We start from the raw sequence: 23,805 nt of genomic DNA, 5'->3' as shown, positions 1-23,805 counted from the left end.
GGAATGCCGTTCTCTTCTGTCATGCCTTAATTCCCACCTCTGCTAAAAAGAGAACGGCACAATTTTAACTGACAGGAAGTAATGGTTCTTCTTAGTAATAACGGAAGTGGAGTGTAGAGTTTAAAGCAGGCTTATATACATTAACTTGTCAGCTCTGCCCAGGGAAATAGCTCCACCTGTCAGGGGAGGGAACTGTGGTTCCAGACAGTTACGTGACTTGTCCAAGTTCACCCCAGTTGTGAGTGGGGGAGCCCACACTGGAACTCCTTCTTTATTGGGTGGTCTTCTCTGACTAATGCAGCATGATTTTGAATACTCTGCATAGACTGATTGCCACACTGAGGAGGCATAAACAAGATAAATCCGTCTCCGGGGTGAACTAAATTATTGACCCATATTTTATCAATGTCACTCAGCCAGCCTTAACATAGGCCTCTTCCCAGCTGAAGAGAGTCAGGTTTTGCGGGGGGCAGGTGTCGAGAGGTTTGTGAGTGACACACAGACCCCTAAAATCGATGGTTAGTTCCACTGACATTCTAGGCACAAGTTTTAATGCAACTTCTATTATTCTGATGTTCCAGTTTCATTTTTCTATTTTATCTTCTCAAACACAAAAGAAAGAAAGTGTTTAAGGTGTTCTACTCAAGCTTTCTCAGAGGATGGTACCAAGTGTGCAAGCTGGCTGGTTCGGTTGTCATTGTCAGAGCCTGGGTTTCAGGAGAGGACGTGCCTGTATGCATAGCTGTGTAGGTGTGTACGTGCCTGTACATACATCTGGGAGGGGTTTGCGTGTGCAGGGTGTGTATGGAGGGATTTCTCTGTGCCAGGTTCCACTCAGAGACTGATGAATGTAACCTTATTTAATCCTCATCACAGCCCTGGTTGGAGGCACAATTGTCCCCCTTTTACGACAGAGGAAATAGAAATCAGAGTAAGGGAAGCAGCAGAGCTGGGGCTTGAATCCAGGGCTTCTGACACTCAAGCTCTTTCCACTCCACCCACAGTGCATACAGATACACGTATTTGCCCAGAGAGAACATAGTGATCATAAAACCTATCTGGGCGAATCTACACATTCAAGAACCAGCTATAAAAGGAATGACAGAGGGGGCCTCTGGAAGCACAGAAACTGTTCCATGTCTACTGTGGCTTTGAGCTCACTACAGCAGAACAGGTTCTTTGCTGATGCTGGTGACAATGAGACCCGAAAGTGGCACCAAGATGCAAGCCTCCGTCTGGGAGTCAAAAGGCTTGGGTTCCAGGCTTGGTTCACCCACTGATAAAAGACAAAACACAGCTGGAGAGGAGTTTCCAGAACATTCTCTCATGAATCTTCACAACAACAGTATGAAGTAGATGCCACTGTGCTCATTTTATACATGGAGAAACTGAGGCCAGAGAGACTCTGTCACATTCCCAAGGTCATGAATCTGACAGATACCAGTGTGGAGACTCAAACCCAGGTCTTTAAACTCTGGATAGCATCTTCCCACCAGGCAAGCTGCCTCCGCCTCGGGAATTTTCACACAAGTATTTTAACTCACAGTAAACCCCTTCTTTTGAAACCTGGAGTCCGGGAAACACCACTCACGTGTATTCACTTTCCCATTGTTTTGCACCACTAACAAGCAATATTTCATAGATTGAGGAAACAGGCATGTACATTAGAGGTCAAACCTCTGTCATCCCAATAGACATGTTTTCCCAGTGATGGTGGATTCTTTCTCCCACGCTCTGATCACTTCATACCATGTTTTCAGGCCAGGTCAATATTTCAGGGTGTTGGCACGGTCATTATCAAGGAAGCCATTACTGAATGATTCATTGATTATACAAAGGTGTATCGAGTCCCTACTGCGCTCCTTGCATTGTGCTATGTGAGGGTGGTGCAAGGCTGAATAAGACACATTTCCTAACCTCCTGAGAAGTTTCCGCATTGACTGGCCACGAACTTCACTGCTTGGAAAGATGGTGGTGGAATTGGAAAGCCTTACTTGGTGTGACCTGGCGCGATGGTGGTGCAGTTCGCATCCCTGTGGCAGGGGTTCTTAGACTCACAGACGTCGATCACGCTGCACCCCACTCCAGGGACAAAGTTGTGGTAGTGTTCCGCACACTCGCAGTGAGCCTTCAGTCGATGGGAAGCGAAGAGCAAAGAGCGTTCTCGTTAGTCACTTAGGCTGACATTCTTCTTAAATTCCTATCTTTATTCTGCCATAAAAGCTGACTTGGGGTAGGTCTAAAGTGTGGGCTGAAACTAAAATTTGTCAGCAGATCCAGAATTGGAAATCATGTTCACATCTCATCCGTTTGGAAACTCTTACACCTTGCTTGTAGTTCACACTTTCAGTTCTTTGGTTTGCTAACCCCGGGCCTCCCTGGCACCATACTTCCGGCTTTTAGATTTAGGTGAGTAGAGACTGAGGCTCAGATGGGAGGTATTATTTCTCTAGAATAGTGGTTTTCAACCGGGAGTCTCAACCCAAGGGACATTGGGCTTGTAGACATTTTTGATTGTGACAACAGGGTGGGGGGACAGTGCCACAAGAGGCCAGGGATGCTGTTAAGCATCATACAATGCACAGGATACTTCCTATAACAAAGAATTCTCAGGTCCAAAACGCTAATCATGCCGAGGATGAGGAACCCTGTTCTGGAATAATGAATGCATTGCTTCTGTGTGAACGATGGAGGGTTTCTAAGACTTGAAAATATGCCTTGGGACCCATTTTTAAAGTGACAAAGTATATGTTTTAATCTCACTCCCAAGGTCCTGGGGCTTTGGTTCATGATGTAACATGACTTTTCCCATAAGGGACCTCATTTAGAGGATGAGAATTTAGCCCTTTGAATTTCTTACAAGCTAGCCTCAGAAATTGATAGCAGAAATGTCATGTGATGTATTCTTTTTCTCGGACATGAGATCGGGTGGATTCTCTGCAGGGGACTCCAGGAGCATCCCCGTGGGGTGCAGATTAGACTGCTGGGGACCCATGACTGGGTTTGGTCAGACACTGAAGGCTTTCCTTTCACCCAGGCAGCAGTAGTCTCTTGTATGGATGGGTTTCCTCCACTGGACACCTGACATGCAGTTGTGGCTGCAGTAGGCACCCACTAAATATTTGGTGGGTGAATGAGATATTGAGGAAAGGGCTCTTTGATCTGGACTCTGTAGCAAAGGTCTCCTGACTAGGCTGAATTTTACCAGTCAAGGTCATGACGTGATTTAGAGAATCACATATGTCTCACTCCAGAGTATCTTCATTGCTCCCTACAAATCTGTCTGTGCTGCCTGACATTTTATCAGCATTCATCCCTTTGAGACAGAGTTTTTTGGTCCTAAGAGTCCCCTCTCACTTTGAAAAGACATTAGAGAGACCGGAGGAATGCAGGTGAAAGTCAATTACATATTTTCCCAAGACTTCATTAACAGTTAATTTGTTAATAGAATTCGAGCTATGTGTATATATGCTGTCAATCATCAAACAGGACTGGGATGGAGGAGACAGTGAAGTTTTGACTGGAGAGCTGGGAAAGGGCGAGTTCAGAGGGTAGATCACGGCTCCCTGAGGTTGACCCCAAGCACACGGAGGTCTGTCTGGACAGGAAGCCTGACCTGAGCATGGAAAGGGAGAACTGAGACAGCACAGTTTTACCTTCAGTGGGTGGTCCTACTTCTATTCTCATCAGTTCCAACATCATTAGCTCACCTGTCCGGGCCCATCATATCTGCACACCGTGGACTCTGTAGGGCAGTTTCCAAAGTTAACTTGGCAGGGGTCCACTGGTAAGCACACCTGGCCGTCCCCGTGGTAGCCTTCTTGGCATGTGCAACTGTGCTGATTTGGTCCTAGGTAGGCGCACCGAGCGTGAGGGTGGCACATATTTTGTGAACATGGGTTGATGGCTGGAGAAGCAATGACAAAATAAGGTGGTTACCACACTCAGGGAAGGAGAAGGAAAAGTGAACTGTGAAGGGATTGCAAATCACAGCTTGCCCAAGCTGCAAAGGCAATGCAACGGTTTCAAGGGAGAGTCAAAAACATTTCACCTTACCCTCCTGATCACCCCCATTGACCAAAAAGATTTACATATGGCCATTAGAAATTATAATTACAAGTACTGTGATGATGTATTATTATGCCATGTTATACGTGGATTTAAATATAAAATCGCATGAAAGAAAGTATTAACATTAATAGAATTTATAATACGTACTGGGCCCTTTTCTAAGCATTTGCCATATGTGAATTCAGTTAATCCTTACAACCCTCTAGCATAGTTACTGTTATTATCCCCATTTCATAGATAGGAAAATGGAGGCACAGGTAGGTTAAAGAATTTGTCCAAGGTCATATTGTTAGTAACAGGCAGACCTGGGATTTATACCTGGGTGGTCGGGCTCCAATAGCATGTTCATAACCAACACACAACCACTCATGAAGTGAAAGAGCATGAAAGGAAGTAAGGGGACTTCCCTGGTGGCGCAGTGGTTAAGAATCCGCCTGCCAAGGCAGGGGACACGGGTTCGATCCCTGGTCCAGGAAGATCCCACGTGCCGCAGAGCAACAAAGACCGTGCGCCACAACTACTGAGCCTGCACTCTAGAGCCCACGAGCCACAACTACTGAGCCCACGTGCAACAACTACTGAAGCCCGCGCACCTAGAGCCCATGCTCCGCTACAAGAGAAGCCACAGCAATGAGAAGCCCACGCACTGCGACGAAGAGTAGCCCCCGCTCACCACAACCAGAGAAAAGCCTGCGCACAGCAGCGAAGACCCAACGCAGCCAAAAATAAATAAATAAAATAAATTTATTTAAAAAAAAAAAGGAAGGGAGGAAGGAAGAAGGAAGTAAGAAACAAGCTACATTCTATCTTAACATTGATTTAGGTGATATGGAAGGGGGGAAAGTGGAGTGGGAAGGGATAAATTGGGAGACTGGGACTGACACATACACACTACTACATATAAAAGAGATAACTAATAAGAACCTATTGCATAGCACAGGGAATTCTATTCAATACTCTGTAATGACCTATATGGGAAGAGAATCTAAAAGAGTGAGTGGATATATGTATAACCGATTCATTTCGCTGTACAGCAGAAACTAACACAACATTGTAAATCAATTATACGCCAATAAAAATTTAAAAAGTGTAAAAATCTATATATGTGCTTTGATAACAAGAGTACTTAGCATTTATTGAAGAGCTATCACATGATGAGCATTTTGCTTAGAACTTTTAATATATGTCATGCAACTACAAAGAGAGAAATAGAAGTGGTCATTGTGTTAATATTAAGAAGGTCGTGAGTTTTTTTTTCTGTTGAGGAATCTAACCGTCTCAGTGAATAAGCCAGGATCGAAGTTCTACTCACGCTCACAGCGCTGGCCATCGCCTTTGTAACTGGGGAGGCATTTGCATTCTAGTTTTGTTTCATCTTCGCTGGAAGGTGAGCATCTGGAATTTTCCGGGCAGAGCAAGGCTGCACATTCTGGGATGGCTGGAAAGGAAGATTGTTGGGGTAATGGCCTTAGTAGAACAACCAGCTCTAAAAAAACTCAACAAATTCAATATTCCCTATTGCAAAAGTGACACAGATTCACTGTAACAATTCAAAACATACAGAACAAGTAAAGCAAAAACTAGCTGTCTACTTATTCTCATTCTCCCATCCCACTCCCACAGTAACCAAAGTTAACAACCAATATAGTACATTTATGTGTAAGATTTTCAAAAGATGAAATAGAATCCTGTTAAAATACTTAGGCACTTGATTTTTAATTTAAGAACATATTATGGAGGTATGTAAGGGTGTACCTTAATCTCTAATGACTGCACAGTATTTTATAAGATAGATGGGGCTTAGGTGGCTGTTAAAAACTATAGAGTCTGGCATAATTAGCCAACTTGCAAAGCGAACAAGTTGGGCTGACACGGTCACATGGTTGCTGCTAGAAGATATGAGATGCCCGGGTCAGAGATAAAGGACCATTTATCACTCACATCAGGAGCAGTAGCCACAATGTCAGCATTTTTGGACCAGTTCTTCCAAGCCCCGGTTCCCACTGGGCAATGCAAAGAGGGCCATACTGAGACCTGAACAGGCAGTGGATTTCATTACAGAAGAGGAGCCCTGAGCTTAGGGAACTGAAATGCTTTTTAGTTTGTTTTTAAATAATAGGTAACGTATTACTTAGGGCCCAGGCAAGAGAGAGAAACCATGCAATTATTTGAACACTGAAAATTTTAGTGTAAAGATTCGTGAACAGAGTGGAATAACTGGGAATTGGCTCCTGACCGCTAAAAAGAGCTCAGAAGAATAAAGGAATGGAAGAAAAATAAGAGCAACCACTCCTCTCGGGTTAAGATAAGAGTAAGTCCTCCCCTTCCAGAGCTGAGACCCGGATGTCACTGGCAAGGACATGGCCTTGGTCACTCTACAGCAGAGAGGTTGCTGATGTGTCCGCTGGTGACACTTGCTGGAGGCCATCCCCCTGGGGCCCCAGGGAAGGTCATCCACAGGGAGCTGGCAAGCCTGGGAAAGCGGCTTGCCTCTGGATGCTACTGGAAGCAGGAGCTGAGAAGCCCACCTTCTCAGAAGCGTGGTGTACTCCTGTGCGTGCCTGGGGCAGGGGTGGTCTCAGGGGCCAGCTGTGTGTCATGGAGGTGGGTGGTCAGCTCTCTGGTTGGCTGGTCCTGCGGGGCCCTTGCTGTGCATGGGGCTGAGGGGAGGGTGTGCAGAACAGCTCCTGAACTGGGCCGCCGGCCTGCACTGTCTAGGGCTCCTGGCTATGCTCTGCTGCCCAAGTCAAGCACTAGACAAGGTATGCAGTGGTCAAATACTGGAGGATGCTAAGCCTTGCCAGAACCTAGTGCTAGAGAAACTGTGCAGGGCTGAGCAGCGGAGCAAAGCCGTGTTCTTCAGGAGCCTGGTGAGTGAGCTAACCCTCTATTGGTAAGGCTTCACATCTTACTGGCTGACAAATGAGACCTATTCCAAAGCCCACCTCCGTATTCACAGAGCAGGCAAAAAGGGTGAATTTGGAGCTGAGAGGCAATCCACTGATAACTGGCACAGGCAGTAAGCGTGCCCGCACTTGCTCCCGAGGGAGGTCCTATATCTCCCAAGGCTGTTCGCTCTACAAACATCCTTGTAAAGATGTTGGAACAAAGGGCAGTCAGTGTGCTGCTCTCAAGATGTGCAGAAATGTGATGTATGCGTTTGTCTTCCAACAGTGGCTACTTGAATCAAAAATTCATAGAGAATATCCCCTCACCTCTTCCATAAAGTAGAATTGTTGCTGAGAAGGGGCTGCCCTTTCAGGATCACGTTTTCCACCCCTCTTTGCATCCAGGTGGGGTTATGTGACTAGTCTACGTTGATGGAATATTGGAAGTTCTATGTATTATTCTGAACTTTATAAGCAGATGCTTCTCTACACTCTCTCTTTCCTTCTGTGGCTCAAAGCAGAGCACTCGGAGGTGCTACAGAATGGCAGACGCATGCAATGGAATGCTCTGGATGCCTAAACACCATGTGGTGGGGAGTTGGTGGAGGCCAGGAACACCCACATTGGACTGTTACATTAGTAAGAAATATACCTCTGTTGTGTTAGGCCAGAGGTCCCCCAAATTCCCAGGTCACGGTGCCCTTAGTGTTTCAGTATTTTTTTCATGGGACCCCAATACAAAAGGAATATCTATAGGTTCATTTACTAAGTTGTTAGAACCAAAGAATTCAGTGACTATTTATGTCATGATAACGTAGTAGCCATCTGAAAAAGTAATATGGTTAATTGGAAGATTAAATATTTCATTCTTAAACAACCACATTTACTTACTAATGGGACACGTGAGCTTGTTGGAGATGGCACAACTTCTGCAGCCTTGGAATCAGATTGGAAACTACCACCCTCCTTCCAGTTAAAATGATTTTTGCATGGTACTTTTTTTTTTTTTTTTTTTTTTTTTTTAAATGGTATATTCACTGCTAGCATACTCACGTGAAATGGACAAGCACAGGTCTGATTTTTAAAATCTTTTTTAAAGACTCATGCAGAATGTTCCATTTATTTATTTCTGAGTTACCAACCACTCTAAAACATTACGACCTAAAACCCCAACGTTTATTTATTTTGGTCATGGACTGAAATTTATGCAGGGTTTGGCAGTGGCATTGCCATGCAGTGTCAACTGGTGAGGCTTACTTGGAGCTGGAGGTTCCATTTTCAAGGTGGCTCATTCATGTGACTGGCAAGATGGTGCTGGCTGTTGCATTGTAGCTCAGCCAGGGCTGTCAGCCAGGGGTCTTCCTTATTCTCCATCTGGGCTCCTCTATAGGGTTTCTTGGGCTTCCTCACAGCATGGAGGCTGGGCTTCAAGAGAGAATGTTTTAAGAGACAGGAAGTGGAAGCTGAAAATTTGTTAAGGCCTGGTCTGGAAGGTGGCACAGTATCACTTCTGCTATATTCTATTGTCGAAGCATTGAAAGAGCCTGCACAGATTCCCAGGAATGAGACAAAGACCCTCTTTCTTCTTGGGAGTGGTGTCAAAGAATTTGTGACCATTTTTAATCACAGAGTTACCACCTTGATAGCCAATGACTCTTCACAAGGAATTTCAAATAATTACACAGGGATTGCTGTTGAAGTTGTAGACTGAGTGTAACACCAGAAAATGACTTAAACTGGAAGACCCCTGCATCGGCAGGCGGACTCTCAACCACTGCGCCACCAGGGAAGCCCAGTACTTACTTTTTTACCACAGTGACCACTGGAAATGCAGCTTTGTAAAGAAATGATACCACCGGACAAAATGCAGTGCTACCTAATGTTGAGATTGTGTACTAATGCAGGTTAACATTTCATACGATATTCTACAGATGTATCACCGTTTCCCTCAGAAATTAAAAATACCCCATAGCAGCCCTGTGAGTTTGATGGGGTACTTTGGGATGCCTTGGTGCAGTTTTGGGACCGTAGTGTTAAGCCATTGGATTTTTGTGTTGATTTCTTTCAGCAGCTAGCATTCTTCTAACTAGAATAGGATGTACCACACTTCACTCAACCACTTCCTACTCACGGACGTTCAAGTTGTTTCCAGCTTGCTTTGTTCTTAAAAACAATACTATCATGAGTTTCTCTGTACATATATTCTCACCTACCCACCCCTCCAGTCCTCTAGGTAAATTCCTAGAATTGGGGCTGTAGCCTCAAACTGTAAGCATCCTTTAAAATTTAATAGATACATTTCCCTTATAGATTGTAGCAATTCACATCCCCACTGACAGTACGGGAATTTTTCCCACACCCACAGACAGATATTACCTAGCTTTTCAACCTGTGTGACAGTGGGCAAAAAACCAGAACCAAACCAAAACAAAACCTCCCGAACTCCAAAGTACTATTTCATTATGGTTTTAATTTGCATTTCTGTGACTCCTAGTGGGGTTAAGCACCTCTTCTATGCTTGTTGGCCAGTTTTCATTTCTTCCTGAGAATTAGCTGCTCCTTGGCTGATTTTAAAGGTGGGATCACGGACTTTCTATTATAAAAACGTTTCTGCCGTGTGGATTGCAAATATTTTTGTCCCAGTCTATTTATCTTCTGACTCAATAGAATTATTTTGTCATTTGGAAGCAAATCTTTCCATGCTATTAGGCTGGATCTCTGGTCTTATTAAAAAGGGTTTTTTGTTTGTGTTTTGTGTTTTTTGCTCATGAGTCCACTGGGCAGTACAGGAGTAGCTGGGGAAGGAGGCTGATTGAGGGCTATGGAAGGGGTCCACCCTAACCACCTGAGTTTCATTCTGCCGTTGATTCATATTGGTTGTTTGCATGTCTGTCTCTTCCACAGGAAGAAGGCAGAGGCTGTATTTTATTCACCCTCCTTTCTACCACTGCTCATATCTTCTCAACGACTTTCAATAAAGTGAGTTTGAAGTTACTGAGTTTGATTCTTGTCTAATCCCTTTATTTTACAGACTAGGAGAATAAAATCCAGAGGATAACTTAAGTGAAGCTATTGTCACAGGCAGCATGTCCAATTTCCTAACGGCTAAGCTCCAAATTCACCCTTCACCACCTGCTCTGTGATAACGGGATGGACTCTGAACATTTCTCCTTTGCAGGGATATGTTAATCTTGGCCAGTAGAGGGCGCTGGAGGGCCACTGCAGGAGGAAGGGGCTCCGCTTGCCGGGTGTGCTTCTGCTGTTACTGCTGCTGCACAGCCTGCCAGTGGTGCGGGTGTGTGAGGACATCCAGCGATGCCCTGTCCCAACTGTGCACTCAGAGTGCACGGTTCGTTGGTGACCTTGCATCCCTGGCCTGGACCCGGTGGCCACCTTCCCACAGCCCTCCCCACACACAGACATTGAAGGTTCCAGGTTTAGCACCCACGGTGCCCCAACTCCCTCTGTCCACTTGTCCCCAGCCTCGGCTCATCAGTGCCCTGAAGGGTTGTTGTCTGCCTGCTGGGTGACTGTACTCCCATGCTGGTTTAGGCAAACCAGCAAACTTCTCCCCTACTAAGTGGGCTGTCACCACCCCTTCTCCAGCAAGATTTGAGCCAAGCCTTGGGGATGGCTGTCCCCTTCCAAGTTTGCCCTTCTTTGTTATGCCCCATCAGCCCTACAGTTCATTTTGCATTTTTATAGCCACTCTCCTATCATAGCTTACTAATTCATTATACTAAACTTCCCCTGCTGCAATCACCCTGTGTTCTCTGTCTTTTGATTAAACCCAGTGTGATCGATTGTTTAGAGAATTTCAATGACTGGAGTCCCAGCTCACTTATTTACTATTTTGTGAACTTTGGTGAATCATTTAGCCTTGGTAAGCCTCCATTTCCTGTTGATGTGCTCTGTCTTTGAGACCTATAATGGAGAACATGCCTTATCTCCCTTTTCAGGTACCTAACTCGTTGCAATGGCCCCAATGTCTTCCTCTCCAGTCTATCCTCACACTGCCACAAGCTTGGCCTTCCTAAAACATAGCTACAGCCATGTCACTGCATTGTTCCCAAGTCTTCCGTGACTTCCAATATTCTATACGATCTCTTCCCTCCCCTCCCTTCCCCTTCTCTCCCTTCCTCTCCTTTTGTCCCCTTTCTTTTCAAATTGTTGCCTATCTTCCAGCAAAACGTTTGATGGCACGTCACACATGTAGAGCCCCCGTACACGCATGCACAACTGAAATGCATATGTCTGTGCCCATCTGATCTGGTGTGGTATTAAGGGAACTAGCAGTACTTACGCTTGTCACAGCTGGGGCCGGTGTACCCAGAGTAGCACTCACAGGTCCCATCGCCACGTATTCCACTGTTGCATATTCCATGCACACAGCTGCACACTGCAGACAGAAAATGGGAATTTTTCGTTACCTGATGTAGACTTCCTCCAAAGATTCTGGAAGGATACTGTTTCAGATAGTGTTTATTGAGATTCTGCTTGATGAAGTGGGGAAAACCACTAGAGACCCTAGTTTGAACCTTGGCTTCTTTTTATTAGCTTCAGTTTACAGTAAGTCCCCACATATGAACAAGTTCCATTCCGAGAGTGGGTTCGTAAGACCAATTTGTTCGTTAAGTCCAACAAAGTTAGCCTAGGTACATAACTAACACAATTGGCTATATAGTACTGTACTGTAATAGGTTATAATAATTTTCACACAAATAATACATAAAAACAAACACAAAAAAATAAAGAAAACGTTTTTAATCTTATAGTACAGTACCTTGAAAAGTACAGTAGTACAGTACAACAGCTGGCAGATGGGGGCTGGCATCGAGTGAACAGGCGAGAGAGAATTACTGACTGGAGGAGGGAGAGGAGGTGGGAGATGGTAGAGCTGAAGGATCGCCAGCAATAGGAGACGGAGGGCGAGCTGCAATTCCACTCACGCCTGACGTGGATGGCACAGGTTCTGGTTCCTTGCTGGCACCAGATGCATGTTCACATCTTTGAAAGTTTGCAACTTGAAGGTTCAAACTCTAAGGTTGTTACATGTCCCACCTCAATCCCCTGTCCTTCATCTCCACGGGAACTGTCCTCCTTCAGGTCCTTATCTTGTTTTGCCTGGACTATTGCAGTAGCACTTCACCTGGACTCACTGTTCGATTTCTCACCTCTCCGTTTTGTCCATTTCATTTGATCAGTAATGGTATCAAGGTGATCTTCCTCCAAATATCTCAGTGACTCCCAATTGCTAACCAAATGAAATCTAAATTCCTCTGTTTGGCAAACAAGGCCCTCTCCAAGCTGACTGCAACCTTTAAAAATTTTCATTTTCATCTTCCGTCACTTCATTTTATGCGTCTTAGGACCGAAGTGCATGGGATGACTCACTAGAGTTCATCTTCCTTCAAAACACATGTTGAACATCTACTACTTACAGGGCGCTGTGCTTGGGATTAATGACCCAAAGTCCCTTCCCCCAAAGAGCTCACAGTCTGAAGGCAGAAGAAAGCAGCCCACCATAATGAGGTGTGATAGATGCTAAGGTGTGACAGGTAAATAGCCATGGGGGCTGGCCAGGAAGAGATGGGGGGAGCTGGTCTAGGAAAGACCACGCCCTGTGGAGGCAGCAGGACACGCATCCTGTACTTTCACTCCTCCATGCTCTTGCCCCCACTCTGCTCCCTTCTGCATCCAATTGAAATCCTCCTTATCCGTCTAGGCCAGCTAAAGCCCCTCTCCTCGGTGGTACCGTCTCAGAGGTGCCAAAACAGAATCTGTGCTCCTCCGGGCAGCACTTTCTTTGTACCTCATCCACTATCACCTCCTGCTGCAACTACTACTACTTTTGTCATGCCAGCCAGCCAAGTACCACCAGGAACACAACAGTGGTCAAAGTCGGCAGCAGGGGCGAGGGGTCATGAAGCAGCAGCAGTAGCCACTCGTGTTAACCGGGAGAGATGGCCGCTGGGTTGCCCACTGTCACTGTTTATTTCTCTATTCGGACAGGATAAGGCAGTGGCCTAGTTTTCGTCTTGTTCCAGCCCAGATAGAGCGAGCCATTGATGGTGACATTCTATGAAATTGCAGGCCAGCAACCAGCCGACAGCTGTCAGGGCTGTGTTTTTCTCTCTCAATCTGGTGAGGTATTACATATGGAAAATGGGGGACAACTAGCTCCAGCGCTCATTCAAATTACTGAAGAATTAAACTGGATTTGCAATTGTCATCCTCCCTTTAAAAACGGATTTGCTGTTGTTTCTATGTTAGCAGAGCACTTTGATGTCCACCCATGGCTGTAGCTTTTGGAACAGATGAGTTCCAGAGGGAAGTCAAATTCATCGTGGAGATAATAGGGGTGAGGAGGGGGTGTACTACAGGCTCAGTAGAGAAGACACGAATTAAGTTAGTTAAAAAATATCTACCCAGGGCTTCCCTGGTGGCGCAGTGGTTGGGAGTCCGCCTGCCGATGCAGGGGACATGGGTTCGTGCCCTGGTCCGGGAAGATCCCACACGCCGCGGAGCGGCTGGGCCCGTGAGCCATGGCCGCTAAGCCTGTGCGTCCGGAGCCTGTGCTCCGCAACGGGAGAGGCCACGGCAGTGAGAGGCCCGCGTACCGCAAAAAAAAATAAAAAATCTACCCAGCTCCTACCTAGGGGCGGGCACTGAATTAGGCACTGGGTGTACAAATAACTCACAATATCTAAATTCAAGCGGTTCACAGTATAGTGGGGCAGCTGAACTGTAAGAGATATACTACTGCATGTCCTAAATGCTGTCATGCAGCCCATGGAGAGGGTGTGGAGGCAGAAGGGGGAAGTTGGATGTGACTCAGCCCCTGCTTCCAACTTAGATGCTAACTACAAGGGCTGTCCTTGTCACTGAGCCACCCTTCTAGGCATGAGCCTCTCCCCAAGTCCTGTCTTTCAGCACAGCCCATGTACTGGATTAACTGATCTGGCACGGGTAGCTTTCGGGAGCCTCTGACACGCAATGCAGGGCCGCCAGCCACTGCCAAGAAAGTGTCCTTGGGAAGGAGACGTGAGTGGCAGAGGGATTCCCAAAGGTCATTTAAAGAGCCCTGGGTATTTGTTAAACCAGCTTCAGCAAATCTCTAGAGACGTGTGAAACTTGGGGTGCATGACTTTAAAGTAGCCAAAGCGACGGCCATTGGGGTCAGAGGGACAGAGCACAGAGCCCCTGTGCCGTGCCCCTGGCAGAGTGAGCTGCCCTCTCTCATGTTCCCGTAGCTTCCCATGTGTACCGTGCACATAGGCTCATAAGCGTCTCCCACATTTCCAGCTCCTTGGGAGTGGGGACCTAATTTTTCCCCTCTTTGGATGCCCATCACCTGTCATGGGTCTAATGCATGGTGGGTGCCTGCCAGGGCCGAATGGTGCAGTGGCTTTGTGCCCAGGTTCTGGAGTCAGACACTTGGGGTCAAACCCTGCCTCTGTCCCTGTAATAGCTGCGTGACCTTGAGCAACCTCTCTGCTTCATCATCCATAAAATGAGGAACCCAGCTCGCAGAGTTTTTCCAAAGAGATTCTGCATGCCAAACCTTGTGCACTGCCTGGTGCCCGGCAGACACTCAGCAAATGCTAGCTACTGTTATTAACAAGACACGATTGTGGGACTGATTCGGGTCATGTCAGAGAAAGTGGGCTTTGCCTTCTGCCCTCACCTGGAGTGAGGCACTGAGCAGGCGAGGGCCTTGGCAGCTGAGATGAACACCCCTGGCTGATGCAGCTTGAAATCATCTCTAAGCAAATGGAGAGTCAGGTAGGAGAATGCTCCGGCAGCAGGTTAAAGTCAGTGTTAAAAATAAACTGCAACTCATAGCGCTGTCCTACTTACAGGCAGAATTGCCACCGCCAACGACCACTGCCTCACGGGTGAAACAACACTGGCACCCAGTGGATGCCTGGCTGAAAAGGTTTCCAGGTTCCCCTATGGGAACCTGCCAATGGGAAATGACGAGCCATCACTGAGCCATCATTCATTCGTTCACAGGTGAATGAATGTTCAGCTTATTGTGGGATTGCTCTAGTCCTTGCTTAATACTTGCTTCTATTGAGTGCTTATGACTTGCCGCTAGGAGCTTTTCTACGAGTCAATCCCACGAGGCAAGTATTATTATTCCGGTTTTGTAGATGAGGAGGGCTTAGAGAGGTTAAATAGCTTGCCCCAAGTCCCACAGCCACTGGGCTTGGTTTCAAACTCAGGCCAGCTGACTTGAAGCCTGCTCTCTTAGCCATCGTGTTCTAGAGCTGCGCTATCCAATACGGTAGCCACTAGCCACGTGAGGCTATTTAAACTTAGACTGAGTAACATGGGCTAAAATTTAACCTTCAGTTCCTCAGTTGCACTAGCCACATTTCAGGTACTCAATGGCCACAAGTGTCTTGCGACTACCATGTTGGATAATGCAGGTCTGGACATTTTATCATCTCACAAAGTTCTGCTGGAACCCAGAAGTGGGAGTCTTATCTCCCGAGTCTCAGTTTAGGTTTCTTACTTAAAATTTTCTTACTTAAAAACTTGGGTCTCCAAACCCTTTCGCTTGCCCTTTCTCCACGGCACAAACAAGTGTAAAGGGAAGCCACTTTTTAAATTTAGAGATGTTTGGAATCTCCATGTACATCTGTGCTCATTGGCAACCAACACCAGTTTCTTGGAGGCAACATGAACTCATCTTCTTTCTAAATTTTCATCCACAAACAATTACTTGGCTTTCTTGGTGAGTAAGCAGTGTTGGTTGCTGTCTTTCTTCCTATTTCAATATTAATTTAAAATATGTGATTTAAATTCTGTTATGGTAGGGAAGGGCCAATTTGAAAGACATGGTCTTTATAAACGATTGATTATACTTAATAGTTTACTGTCCTTTAATATAATGTAATGTTAAAAAAAACACTCAGAATGCTAACATCTGTTTTAAATTTGCTTTTGCTAACACTCTTATGAAATAATCTTTTATAAAGTGGTAGATGAAGAAAAAACTAAGATTGGGGGACACTAGAGAATAGTAGGTATTAATAATAATAATTGCTATCATTTGTTGTGCAGTGATTATCTCATTAGTTCCTCGTAATAATTCTAAAGGAGGCAATATTCTTTCTATTTTTACAGATGAAGATGCACAGAGCATGCTTAGTAAACTTAAGGTTCCCACAATTTGCAGCAGCCCTGGGGCTGAAACCCAGTCTGAGTCTAAAGCTAGAGCTCTAATCACCTCTACACGATGCCTCCCAATAACATGCTTCTCGGTCAGGACAAGAGGGCTGGAGCAAGTTATATCATTCATTCACTTACTCATTTGTTTATTCATCCAGCCAAGAGTGTAGTGTGTGTCTACCACGCAGGCAGCACTGTGGAAGGTACTGGAGATAAAGAGGTATAACAGCACCTGCTTTCAAGGATCCCATGGATTAGAATGAGACCATGTCTTTGCTATTGCAGATGAAACTTATTACAGAGTGAGCAAACTTAGCGGGGCTGGGATGTCTGTGTATTTTTCTTGCCCCAAATATTTGAATCAATGCAGTGTCTACCAAATATGATTTTTCTATAAAAGCCAAACTGAGGTGGTGTTGGACAAAGGCCACTTGACTTATCCTTTTTGGGAGACTCTGAATCTGGCAGACACTGTCCCTACTACGCCCACATTCTCTAGGCCTTCCTTACCAAGTCCATGCCTTCAGCTGCCTTCCAGTAGCCTGTGAACACTTCCTAGGAAGCCTGCTCTGCCTGGGTGCTCACTGGGGGTTGGAAGGGCCAGGGACTGATCAACTCCCCTGTAACGACCGCATGTATTAGTTTCCTATTGCTGCTGTAACAAATTGCCACAAACCAAGCATCTTAAAACAACACACATCTATTGTCCTACAGTTCGGGAGGTCAGAAATCCAAAGTAATTGCTCTAAAATCAGGGTGTTGGTGGTTGTGCTCCTTTCTTGAGAGGAGCATCCCTTTCCCTGCCTTTCCCAGCTTCTAGAGGCTGCCCACATTGCCTGGCTCACGGGCCGCTTCCGCCTACAAAGCCAGCAAGGGCTGGTGGAGTCCTCTCACGTCTCGTCACTCTGACACCACATCTTCTGCCTCTGCCTTCCTCGTCCACATTTAAGGACCTTTGTGATTACGCTGGGTCCACTCAGATTCTCCAGGATAGTCTCTTTATGGTAAGGTCAGATGATTAGCAACCATAATTCCATCTGCTACCTTAATTCTCCCTTGCCATGGAAGGCAACATATTCCCAGGTCCATGGGATTAGAATGTGGACATTTTGGGGAGTGGTCATTATTCTGCCTACTACACCATGGCTCCCTCTCCCCTCAGGTAAAGTAACTCCAAGGTGAGTGTTCTACACGGACTCCAGAGTTCCCCAGGGGATTAAGCTCTGGTCATCCACACTGGTCTCTGTCTTGACAATACACCCTTTATTTCCTCTGTGTCACTTTCTTAGTGTTTCCCTGGGTCACCTCTCAAATATGCTACTTGTACTAGAATGCTTGCAGAATGCTTCTGGGTCAACTTCTGGGGAGAACCAGAAATAAGAGAGTGGACAAACCCATGTCAGGGACAAAGCCGTAATCTGCAAATTGGGACAAACAGCCTCTGATCACCTCAGGTATTTATCTGTGAACTTCCCAAAGAAGGACAGGTTAGATGTGTTGGGACCTGTGGTGGATATAGAGGCCCCTGACGAGAAGGTCAGTGCTGAGACCATGGTCTGGAAAGACCTCATGGAGAAGCTGGGCAGGCAAGGAACTGGTGGATGTTGGATTCTGGAGCCTGGAGAGAGGGAACCTATGCCCCAGAGTTTGCCAGGAAGCATTCCTAGTGAGTAGCTGCCGGCAAGCACTGAAAACCACAGACACACTCTCTGTCCTGATCAGATTTGTTGTCAACTGTCTGTTTTGCCTATGTAGACTTGGTTATAGAGAACTGTACTGTGTTTTTATTTCTGGGATCCTGAGCTGTATAAGCCATGTCTGACTTTCAACCTTCACAATTGCATTCGATCACACAAAAGTGAGACATACTTGCTGAACAGCTGGGTCCAAATACGTTGTCATCAGTGCAGGTTTCACAGGCTGTTCCGCCAAATCCTTCCTGCAGGACACCCCAGGGAGAGGATGTTAGACCCAAGCGATCTGCGCTGCCCACAGAGCCCTTGGATTTCTAACTGACTTGTCTGGTCAGCGTCTGCTTCTCAAGTGTTATCTTCCCTCTGTGCCTGTCCTGAAACTCCTTCTTTCTCTTTCTTTCTTCGTTGCCCTTTTTGTGTTATACTTTGTACATTCATCCCTGCATCAGTTATTACTAAGAGTCTGGAGCTCTTCAGAAGAAACCCGCTTCGTTAGTCCAAAGATACAGAGAGCAAGTACTGACGGCTAAATCATAATTCCACCCAAGGGTGAAATGAAAACGCTTTCAGTTTTGCATTTCTGGAGACAATTGAGCTCAATCCTTTTCAGAAGGATTTCTTTGTATTTCCATTATCTAAGGCTTGAAGCTTGCAAAAGTCCCTTTCATGGGACAGCAAAGAAATGCCTCAATTGGCAGACCCAGTGCTCAAGTATGGGTGCTGAGGACAGCTCCGAAGCCTAGTCTGTTAATAACGGTGGTTTTTAACAGTAACAATGACAAATTTCTGTAGCCCTGCGTGGTTTCACAAAGTATCTTTATATACATGATCTCATCTCACTTTTTCAACAAGTATAATCGCGTAGGTATTATTATTAGACTCATTTTACAGATGAATACACCTAAGGCTTGAACTCATTTTACAGATGGATACACTCAAAGGTCGCCCAGCCTCTAACATGTCATTTTGTTGCACACTTTTTTTTTTTTTTTTTTTTTTTACTAATATCACTACTTCTTAGCGTCTCCACCCAGTGTGTGTTTGCAGAGGGACCCCACCGGTAGGGAGAAAGCAGAGTCAGGGAGGAGGAAAGCAAGGTTTTGAACTCACTTGGCAGGAGCAGCTTCCGTTTCCTTCCATGCCGTCAGCACAACTGCCCCGGCCAGCGCAGGGCGCCCTCGCTCCTCCCGGGCACTCTGGGGAATCAAAGGGCAGATTCATTTATTTGTGACTGCACAGAAGCATGCCGCAAGGATGCATCAAGCATCTACTACATGCTGGGTAGTGTGCGAGTTGCCAGGGATAAGAAATAATTGAAGACCTTGCCTGCTTTATCTAGGGTTACATAGGGGAGGCAAGTGAATCACAGAGTAGTCAGGTGCTGTACTAGGATGCATCAGATTAGCTACCATTTCTTGAGCATTTGCTGTACACTTTACAATCATCTAATTAAATCATCCCCTTTACAACCCTCAGGGGTTCCTACTGGTGCTAGTTAGCAGACGAGGAGACTGAAGTTCAGAGAGGTCACATAACTCGCCCGAAGTCTCACACTTCGTAAGTCGCAAAGCCAGGGATTTAGCTCAGCCCTTAGTATGACTCTAAAGCCAGGCCAATTAATCAGTGTGCTAGACAGGGTATTGAGGGAGCCCAGGGAAGGGAGCTACTGATACTGCCTTGGGGAGTCAAGGAGACATCCCTGAGGAGGAGTCATTTAAGCTGGGGTTTTGAAGGCTCAGTAGGAGTTGGCCATGCTTAAAAGAGAAGAGCATTTCAGGAAGAGGGAACAGCAAGTACAAAGTCTTAGAGTTGTAAAAGGGCATGACCTGTTCTGGGAATGATATAAAGTTTGGCAGGTTTGGAACTTGGGAGTTGGGGGGAGGGTATGGGGAAATGGTAGTCCCATGAGGAATGAGGAATAATAGATTGGCTGGGGCCAATTAACGAAGTACTTTGTGTGGCAAGCAAAGGAATTTAGTTTTCACTCAGAAGCTAACTCCATACAAGCATCAGTTTGCACGTTTGGGCTGTGCTAGACCTGAATCAGAGTGTTTATAGACATTTATTGGAGGGTTTCACAGTCATTCACTAAACATTCAGGGAATACCTACCATGTGCCAGGCATTATATTACACATTGGGGTGGAGGGACATTTAGCTAGAAAGTCAGATATTAAATGTCCAAAATTAAATACAAGATTTAAAGTAATGGTAAGAGACAGAAGTTTAAGGTACTGCTGTGATGAAGATGGAAAAAAAGGTGTTTTTTTTTTTTTCTTCTACACTTCCTGTTGTTCTACACTTTGAGTGCTGAGTTGACATGGGTTTAATGCTGGTTTGGTTGAGTTCTGATTGTTAAAATGAGGGATCTGGACTAGCAAACACCAAGCAGAAATCGTGCAATGCTCATGAATTGTGTTTGTGTGAATGAGGCAGGATCAAATGTTATCCCCAATTAAAGTTAGCAAGGCAAATGCTTTCCAAAACATAGCTAATGATATGGAGTTCTAGATAATAATACAGGATTCAAAGCAACACCCTGAAGTTAAGTCCCATTTTTAGCCCCATTTTCTAGATGAGGCAACTAAGGCACAGAGTAGTAGAGTGACTCGGCCAAAGTCAGCCAGCTGGTGAGCTTAATGAGAGACTCACTTACCAGAAGCACCCAACCTTCCTGCCCTCCCTCCCCTCCTACCACCACGGACAAAGACCTTTGTCCAAAGCTCTCCTGTGCCATGAACTTACTGTCATATATCTCCCGAGAAATGCAGAATCTGAGTCAACCACAGGGCTAGATCACACAGTTTGAGCCTGTGGTCCTTCTTTCCACAATGGTGGCAGAGCCAGGCTTCCAACCCTGGGAGATGCTCCAGAGTTGACTACGTTGTTCATCGCTGTTCATCCTCACCCAGCACCGCTCCAGACCAGAATCACAGCACAGATGCAGACACGGTTATGAAGTGAGTAAAGGAGAAGACACGCTGACGTGTAGCTACCGTTTATAAATCACTTAGAAAACCAGTATGTTGGTTTGGGCTGTTCTTACCAGCTATAGGGCAGTGGCTACACAAGATGAAATGCGGTCAGGAAAAAACCCAGATTTTTCAATCAGAGTGTTCTGGGTTTGAATCCCAGCACAACTCTTTGCTAGCTGTACCTCTTTGGGAAAGTCGATGCCTGGCTCTGAGATTTGGTTCAAGCATCTTCCTGGCAGGTTGTGGTAGGGACTGGAAATATTAAGCGCCCAAGAAATGGCGGTAGTTAGTACTCAGAGTGGATACTCTCCATCCTCTCCAGTTTCTGTTCTTTCAGGCTGGCCTTGTAACAGATAACAACACTCAGGAAAGAAATGATTGGGCACCTGTTTGAATCAGGACCATGGAAGGTCCTGGGTATATAGGGTGAGCACACAAACCTGGTCCCTGTTCCCACGGTCCTGCCAGTCCAGTGTGGAAAGAGTCATGGATTAACAGACAATTAGATAAATACTGGTTTACAAACCAGGAGAGAGGTTGTCCAGGGAAGAGACCTAGAGCCCTGAATCACTCTACTGGAGGGCACCAACACTGATCTCAAACCACTAATCCTGCGTGGCCCAGGTCCCTGAGATCTGGGCTCAACAGAGGGCAACAGCTGGATCACTACGGAAGGGCCTGGTTAGAGAGTGTGGTCTTTAGCTTTAAAAAGGCATCAGTAGGGAGGGTGGGAGAGAGGGAGACGCAAGAGGGAAGAGATATGGGGACATACGTATACGTATAACTGATTCACTCTGTTATAAAGCAGAAACTCACACACCATTGTAAAGCAATTATACTCCAATAAAGATGTTTAAAAAAAAAGGCGTCAGGAGGCGACGATGAAGAGGGCCCAATCAAGCAGGTGCCAGGTCCACCTTTGAAGCTCATCTGAAAACCAACTGAGCCACGTGAATTCATGATACTGAGCAAGGGGTGCTGAGAGGGTTTCCATAGACAATGGGCTATCAAACGGTTCTTCTCTTACTGCCTGGTGCTATGGGGCCCTTCTTGGGATGAGACGGCATTCTGGGAATCAGGCCCAGCTCTGGGCAGAGCCAGGATAGAGGGGACAGCTCTGCCACTGTTGCTCTCTCTTGACCCCCGTGCCTCCCCCTAGGGCCAGGTGTTCAAGGTGCTCTCTGGATGACCTCCAGCTTGCCTTCAGGGCTGGCTCAGAAGAGCACAGGGCCTCCGCCACCCCGAGACGCAGTCATCAGTGCCACCTTGCAGAAATGCTCTCCCAGGCCTTTTCACTTTTGTAGGCAATGACGCCTGAACCCTAGGCTCCCCCCAACACATTCCATCCAATAGCCTCCTCCAGGCCTTGAGCCAACTCCCCTCCCTTCCCTTCTGTCCAGCCCAAGCAGACCACCATGTGCTGCCCCCCCAGTGCCCTCCCCTCCACACTCTGCCTGTCCGCCCTCAAAGTGGTTCTCCCTGACCCCGTCTCTGAGGCAGATTCAACTTTTCCATCCTCTGGGTGTCCCTTCTACTCGGCTCATCCCTTGTTACAACATACAGAGCAGAACATGGGGGCAGAGTCATCCACTGTGGATATAACTAGATTCTAGGCTACAAGCTGATTGCAGAGGAATTGGGGAGTTTCCCCTCATCCCAGCCCCCAAGAGTGTGACATTGTATCCAGGAAGTCTGGGCCTCCTTTTTTCCTTAGGGGATGGTTAGCAATCCTTTCTTTTTAAAAATGTAGGCAAGTGTTCCTCTAAGGGTGATTGTGATGGAGTGGTTACAAAGGCAGATTCCGAAGACCCTCCTCTCTCCAGGAACAGCAGCTGTGAAAGTGCACCTCTCAGGGCATAATTTCCCTGAAATCCACCACCCTCTTCACGAAGCCACACTTTCCACTTCCAGCCAGTGACTGAGCACAGCAGGGATACCAGGGCAGGCCCATTCTCACAAGACAGAGGACCCCTTCTGTTGAGTGACTGTGGCTGATGGAAGACTCCCCATCCGCTTTACCAAATTTTCTTAGATCTACATGTAGTCTAAGACTTTTCCATCCAGGCTTTCTTGGTTCTCTCTCTTACAAGGGTTAGCGCTCCATCCTTGACTGATGGCTCTCCCCACTTCTCCTGGCTTCTTTCTCATTTTCCCTTGCAGGCACTTCTTTTAATTAATCTCATGCATCTCTAGCCCTACCTCGGCACGTGCTTTTAGAGGATGTAGGCTAATACACCAGGGCATAGAGAGGCTTTGTGCAAATTGGAAAAAGCCTTCCCTACCCCAACTGCCCTTGTAAGATATATCCCCATAGACACTAGACTTGGCAAGCAGATGAAACTAAAATCAAGACGTGGCCCTACCTGAGGGTGGACCAGGCCCGCACCAGAGTGCGTGGCTTGGTGAACCAAGCATGGGCTGGATTTCAGTCTAGACTCACCCTGTTGGCCAATAATAACCTATTGCAACTTTATGCAAAGTCTGGCACTTCACACCCACTGAATGAGGATCTCTGGGTGTAAGACCCAGGAATATGCATTTTAACAGGCTTGACAGTAATTCTACTGCACAGTGTTGTTTGAGAACTGCTGGGTATGCTGTAGGAATTAATGTGAATGGTCCCCGACAGGGAGGCTGTGAAGGTGCTTCCTAGGCCGCTGGGAGGTGATGAGCTGATGGGCCTTTGCATGAGGATGGTTGTGTGGTGCCTGGGCTGGGCACCAGGCAGGGCCCTTGGTGCTTCAGCAAGGCTCTGCTGTGAGTGAGCTTAGTGAGGAGGGAGTGCCTGGACACTTAATTGGACCAAGACTTACTTCAGAGGAAAGTGCAGCACCGAGCAGCTGGTGGAAGGCCAGCGTCCTGCCATCATGGAGCTTACATTCTAGATTTCAATGAACACTGGGGACACGAGATCAAAAAGATATACTCTGTGACTTCAGGAAGATTACAGTCTAATTCCTTCATTTAGAAATTATTTTTCATCAGTTAATAGCAGGAA

The 23,805-nt window shown here is 46.3% G+C and overlaps 1 protein-coding gene across 1 annotated transcript in view; it reads right to left on the bottom strand.

Moving 5' to 3' along the window:
- Positions 1-23,805, bottom strand: part of STAB2 (stabilin 2) — a 159,833-nt gene that overhangs the window by 117,575 nt on the left and 18,453 nt on the right. The window contains exons 4-9 of the mRNA XM_007454272.1: positions 18,944-19,029; positions 18,009-18,078; positions 11,263-11,358; positions 5,384-5,509; positions 3,711-3,907; positions 1,995-2,128 (exon numbers count right to left, since the gene is read on the bottom strand). Coding sequence (XP_007454334.1) covers positions 1,995-2,128; positions 3,711-3,907; positions 5,384-5,509; positions 11,263-11,358; positions 18,009-18,078; positions 18,944-19,029 — 709 coding nt within the window. The remainder of the gene's footprint in view (positions 1-1,994; positions 2,129-3,710; positions 3,908-5,383; positions 5,510-11,262; positions 11,359-18,008; positions 18,079-18,943; positions 19,030-23,805) is intronic.

This window comes from Lipotes vexillifer, unplaced genomic scaffold (assembly GCF_000442215.2).
Source record: "Lipotes vexillifer unplaced genomic scaffold, Lipotes_vexillifer_v1.1 scaffold492, whole genome shotgun sequence".
NCBI lineage: Eukaryota > Metazoa > Chordata > Mammalia > Artiodactyla > Lipotidae > Lipotes > Lipotes vexillifer.
Note: the sequence above shows the minus strand (reverse complement) of the source record. Positions and strands in the feature narration are given on the sequence as shown.